Consider the following 6,010-nt stretch of genomic DNA (forward strand, 5'->3'; position numbering starts at 1 on the left):
TAACTTATCTTAACATTTGGCTTAGACCGACTTGTCTTGACATTTGACTAGGGTTGTCTCATCTTGATTTTCAACCTACGTCGACTTAGCTTGACTATGGACTTTGGCTAACTTAGCTTGAATATGGGCATGGGCTAACTCGATTCGGTTATGGGTTAGGCCGAATTGGCTCAAACTTCTATCTAGGTCGGCTTGTCTTGACTTTGGTCCTAACCTATCAGTCTCAAACTTGGACCGAGTCGACCTCTTTCGACCCTCAATCCGAATGAGTCTGTCTCAATCTTCAACCAGGATCAACCCGTCTTAACCTTCGAACAGGGTCGGTCCGACTAAACTCATCTTAACCTTGAATCAAGGTTGGCATGTCTCGTCCTTTGCTAGAATCCGTCTATCTCGACCTTTGATCTAGGTCGACCGATCTTGACCTTCGGCCTAGGCTGGTTGTTCTCAACCTTATCCCTAAGTTGGCTACTCACGACCTTTGATTTAGGTCCATCACACTTGACCTTCGATCCCGGGTGACCCATCTTGACCTTTGGTACAATGGTCTCATCTCGACCTTTGCCTTGATAGTCTCCTCTCGACCTTTAACGTAGGCAACTTTGTTCGACCTTCATCTTACCTTGACTCGAACTTTGAACTGCACCAACTCAATTTAACCTTCAATTTGTGTCAACTCAACTCAAACTTTGATTCGAGTGGACTTGGATTGATCTTGAAGTCTTAACAACTCAACTCAACCCTTGACCAAGGCTAAAAGTGTTGTATTTAGAAGTTAATAAAAGTATTGTAGTTGGATCAAACCCACTTTGATCTCAAGCCTAACCTACTTTAAAAGAGGGCTTGGAGAGTTCGGACTTTGTTTTTACTTATTCATTTGGAGACCATATAAAAGAGAACTTATTCAAGAAAGTCGGAATTGGTCCATAAGTCAAATTACACCTCTGCCTATATGAAACCAATAATATATTGTTTGTAACTAAAAATGTGACCGAAGAAGATAAATGAAAACATCTTTATATGAAGATTCTCAAATGTCTTCCATTACTAATGGGCACGAGAAATCTATTCTACCATTTGTTTTAATTAATAATTTGCCGAGAAATTTAAATATTCAATGAGACTAGGATAAAAAACACACAAAAGCACAATTATTATATTCAAACATAGACAGTAATAAACTACGCATAGGTTATTTCGGTATCCTCAAAGGAATCAAAATGTACATATAGTGAAGGAGTCCTCTTGAACTTAACGAAGAATCTATCAACTTAAAGGATTTAAAGTCGATATAACATCCATGCCATTATGCGTGGATCTCGCCCAAACAGAAGAATAAAGAACAAAATATAAACAGAAAAAGAATCAACAAGAAAAGGAATTATGTTTTAACATTTCACCTCAGTTGAGGCAAGAATAAATACAAAGATTATTCTACACTTAAATAGACTCTTCAAGATAATAACCTAAAGCTAAAGACTAAATTCTCACAAAACTCTAATTCTCCTTTCAAGTGTGTAGAATATATGAGAAAATCCTTTCAAGTCCAAAATTCTACGATGATGTCCAGAGGTAGTCATCACCTCATCATTAATGAAGTAATTAAATTCATAAACTTGCATAATTTCATTAATGAAGTGACTATGACTACGTGGCTTCATGCATCGTTTCACTTCATTCTTCCTTAGAATATCTTAGAACCTTCTAGAAACTCCTAAAATATTTTTCATCACGTTTTCTAAACATAATTCTAAATTTTATAAATTTATTTTAAGCTCCATCTCTTGTTCTCTCTCTTGAGTAGTCTCCTTCTATTGTTCTTCCTTCTTCAGATATTCTATGATGCTAGATGTCTTCATGAGATCCTCATTAAAGCCTTTGCAATCACTGCAGTCATTCTTTCAAACTAAGTCTTGCATTTTGGACCTTTACTGATAGCTTTAACTTTTGTTCTTCCATATCCTTCAGCACAGCTAGCAAGTTTGCTCTATACACTTCGCATCGTTGATTTGCGACTTCTAACTCAGCAGTCAACTCGTGGATTTTTTTTAGCTTCTCTGCATGCTGCAGAAGATCCATGTGTATTAACAACAATACAGGTCATGTATTAAAGGTGTATACACTGGTGCAAATACACATAAAACCTGCGCTCTACTAAAGCATTAGTAAAAAGAAACTCTTCATTTATCATATAATGTTAAAAGGTTCACAAGATAAGCACAAAAACAAGGATGTATCAAGACCATGTGCCGTTCCTATTATCCTATGTCAGACTCAAGTCATAACAACAGACTCAACTTTAGAAGGTTCAATTTAAACTTACTGGAAAGGTAATTTCAATTTCTTAAAATATTAAGAGATGAGAAAAGAGATCACCATAGTCTTAAAACAAAAGAAGTAATACTAAAAAATAGTCCATCACATACCAACAAATATGTTATAACCGAAACACATAAAATTCAAATTATTCACCTAATATCGTATAAATGGTACGCATGTTTAAGGGGAAATGCAATGAGCCTTCATAAATTTTGACCCTTCCGTAAAATGGCATCACCAGCATTAAATTTGTACCAAACTATTAAATCTGCAAAATATTACAATAGATTCTTCTGTTTAGCTACCGTTTAGCTCAACAAGGGAAGAGCTAAGTGACATCTAACCAAATTCATTTGTGAAAATCTTTTGAACATTTACCAAAGTATCGAGAAAACATTGCCAATATTCCTCATAAGAACATTATGTAAAGTTTAATGATTAATTGAGACAAGGTTAAAGTTGGTGGTAGCTTAATAAAAGATCAAAATAAATGTTATTTACATACTAGATTGAAAAGGGTTACCTAGAAAACACCAAGCACGATCTTCAAGAGCCAGCTTGGAGGTAGTACAGTACAAGGGGAAAAATGGTCCCACCCCCTAATTCCATACATTTTATTTTGTTGACACAAAAACATATACAGTTATCCTAACCATGGATGCAACTCGTTATAGAATTCATCAGAAAAGATTTCGTGTACATAATTGTTTTAGTGAGAACCCAATGAGTTTATGATCTGAGGAAAAAATCATAAGGTCAAAGAAACTAACCATAGACTGATAGGTTGGAGCATCTTCATCTGCTGCAAGCAAACCCCCACTGCTTCCATTGGTTACTATAGCTCCCTCTGCTGTTCCAGTAATCTGATTTTTTAAAGTACAAACCTTACTAGCTGCTTCTTGCAAAGCTCTCATGGCAACATGGTAGATTTGGATTGATTTCGCCCCTTCTTCCACATATTTAATTGCTTCTTGGCGCAAATTGTTATAACGAACTGTTATAGACTCGCGAGAACTACTTGGCAATTCAGATGCATGTTCTTCTAACAATGTACCAGTTTTAGCATTTCTTGTCCAGCGTTTCAACAAATACTGTGATGGAAGAGTGAGAACATTTTTAGCTCTGAAGACTGCCAATATATGCCTACAAATAATTCCAGAATATTCAAACATCTGACAACTGCAACTAGCTTTTGTCTCAAAAGAATTAAAAGTCACAACGTGAGATTTTTGGTTTTCCCCAAATTTGGCAACTCTATATGTAGTGATGGTTCCTGAATCATCAATTTTTGTAGCAGGATTTGCAAGAGTCTCTACTAACTCTTCCTGGAATTTCATGAATATCTTTCTCGTGTAAAGACTGGCAGCTTGTTTTTCCATAGGAGATGGTGTTTTTAAAACTGGACTACTATTAGTGGTCTCATAATCTGCTTTTAATTCTCTTTCATGCCAATTTGATACAGCTTTCTCGTACTGTCTAACCAATCCCAGTAGCGTGGTGGATGAATTCACATATCCATCAAAGAAAAAATTCAAAGACTCATTTACCTCATTTGAAGATATTTCTCCAAAGAAACTATCCCGCAAGTAGACAGGAACCCAATGTTGTCGTGCATTGTACATTGACTGAAGCCATTCATTATCCATGACACAGAATCTTTCCAAGAGTGAATGCCAATAAGATTCAAATTCATCAGTAGTCTCACTCTCGTGAACGCATTTCTTGAATTCAGTTTCAAAAGCAGGATGCGATTGATATAAATGAGCCAGTTTGCCTCGGGTTTCTCTAAATATGCTCCATTTACTAAACCGGTGGCGAGTTGAAGGGAGAACTTGGGCAACAGTAACATGTATTGAAGGGTCAAAATCTGTTGTAATGGAGACAGGGTGACTGCCAGACATGGCATGAAGCCAAGTCCTGAATAGCCATATAAATGCTAACTCAGATTCATTGAGAATCAATGCACAACCAAATAACACGGGTTGTCCATGATGATTCAACCCAGTGAAAGAGGCAAATGGCACCCTACATCGGTTAGTCTTGTAGGTTGTGTCAAATATAACAGCATCTCCAAAATAAGAGTAGTTTGTTCTAGATGTTGCATCAGCCCAAAATATATTACCACACGAGAGATCATCGTCATCCTGGACTGCATAAAAGAAAGAATGATTTTCTGCCTGCATGCGCTTCAAGTAGTCCAAAACATGATGACCCCCGCCACCAAGGGTACGCTGTCTAGATATACTCATATGTGCTGCAAGGGAGCAAGCGGAAAGTGATCAGGATTGTCCCATAAATGGTGAGTTGACAGGTTCAAACTTTAGACGAAATCCATAAATAAATGATGAAAAGGTAATCAATTAGAATTTCAAACTTAATGAAACGGCAAAGATACGACCCTGCCATATCTAATCCCAGTACGTCAGAAACAAATGTGAATAAGAATACTATATTCTTAATGGGTGAAGAGAATAGTACAAAGCAGATCATCAACTTACACAGAACTCATATAGATAAAGCCATTAGCCATACATAATATAAGTCTAAAATAAGCTCAGCCAACGGTAGTTAAAGGCTACAAAATGTGAGCTAGAAATGCAGCTTACAACTCCTTTACATGAACACGAAAACTCTACTATACTAAAAAGCAATAAATTAAATAATTTCAGAAATATTTCTTCTGTACGAGAACAACCTACAAGTTGCTACAACTACACAAGAACAAGAAAGCAGCCCAGAATTTATTTTCTAAAAATCACGATCAGAGTGGCTGTCAGCGGTAGGGTCCTGACCAAGTGACGGACGGCCGTGGCGTCGGTGGCTTCCTTTCTTGGCGGCAGACCGCCGGTGGCCGAGAGAGTTAAGCGTGTGAGGGGGAGAGAGGGTTGGGAAAAGGTAAAGAATGTAATGTTTAATTTGATATTTTGATTAGGGCATGGAAGTGACAGAGGAAAGAAGTTGATTTTATGAAAAATAAAGTGATTTTTTTTTTTAAAAAAGAGCATTAAATTAGGAACAAAAATGAAAAATAAAACTAAATTTTTTATTAATTATGTGACTAATATGATAGAATAATTTTTAAAATATTGTTTACGTTTAACAATAAATTGGATTTAATATTGAAAAAAAGTATATCTATTATTCATATTTGGTATCCTTGTAAAATGATTCAACTATATTATATTGTCACTTAACAATATATTTAAAAAAAAATAGAATTAAAATTGAAACAAAAAAAATTCTGCAACGTTAGTACTAGTAAATTTTTGTTAAAAAGAATAACGATAATTTGTCCCGAAAATACCAAAATTCAAAATAATTATGTCTGCTATTCTTGGTAAAATAATAGTCAATTATACTATATTGTCTTGTCACTTAACAGTATATTTAAAAAAAAACTAAATTGAAATTGAAATAAAATTAAAAATAAAACAAAATTCTACAACGTGAGTACTACTACTAGTAAATTTTTTGTGGAGAATAACAAATTAGAATAATTTGTCACAAAAATACCAAATTTAAATTAATTATATATATTATTCATATTTGGTATCCACTTGTAAAATAATAGTCAATTATACTATATTGTGACTTAACAGTATATTTTTAAAAAATTAAATTAAAATTGAAATAAAACAATATTCTACAACGTGAATACTAGTAAAGTTTTTGAAGAGAATAAAAATACCAA

At 34.8% G+C, this 6,010-nt stretch overlaps 1 protein-coding gene across 5 annotated transcripts; it reads right to left on the bottom strand.

Moving 5' to 3' along the window:
• Window positions 1-1,362: 1,362 nt before the first annotated feature.
• Window positions 1,363-5,259, bottom strand: LOC108320157 (protein FAR1-RELATED SEQUENCE 9). Of its 5 annotated transcripts, XR_008250423.1 has the most exons (5): window positions 5,112-5,259; window positions 3,090-4,573; window positions 2,843-2,918; window positions 2,473-2,587; window positions 1,927-2,064 (listed from the first exon to the last, which is right to left on the bottom strand). XR_008250423.1 is itself a non-coding variant. In XM_052880192.1 (4 exons), exons 2-4 carry the CDS (start codon window positions 4,566-4,568, stop codon window positions 2,024-2,026), a joined length of 1,596 nt encoding a protein of 531 aa, XP_052736152.1. In that variant the 5' UTR covers window positions 4,569-4,573; window positions 5,112-5,259; the 3' UTR covers window positions 1,876-2,023. The 5 variants fall into 5 exon arrangements, 4 of the variants coding, with proteins under 4 accessions (XP_017406993.1, XP_017406992.1, XP_017406991.1 ...); XM_052880192.1 differs by lacking the exon at window positions 2,473-2,587 and having other exon boundaries at window positions 1,876-2,064; XM_017551504.2 differs by lacking the exons at window positions 2,473-2,587; window positions 2,843-2,918 and having other exon boundaries at window positions 1,363-2,064.
• Between the last annotated feature and the right edge of the window lie 751 nt (window positions 5,260-6,010).

This window comes from Vigna angularis, chromosome 7, assembly GCF_016808095.1.
Source record: "Vigna angularis cultivar LongXiaoDou No.4 chromosome 7, ASM1680809v1, whole genome shotgun sequence".
NCBI classification, from domain to species: domain Eukaryota; kingdom Viridiplantae; phylum Streptophyta; class Magnoliopsida; order Fabales; family Fabaceae; genus Vigna; species Vigna angularis.

Bases quoted from the DNA above. Each gene is read 5' to 3' on its own strand.
- LOC108320157 (XM_017551504.2), bottom strand. From the start codon at position 4,568: ATGAGTATATCTAGACAGCGTACCCTTGGTGGCGGGGGTCATCATGTT. The intron at 2,065-3,089 runs GTTAGTTTCTTT...GATCTTCTGCAG, and splicing joins CTCCAACCTATCAGTCTATG to CATGCAGAGAAGCTAAAAAA.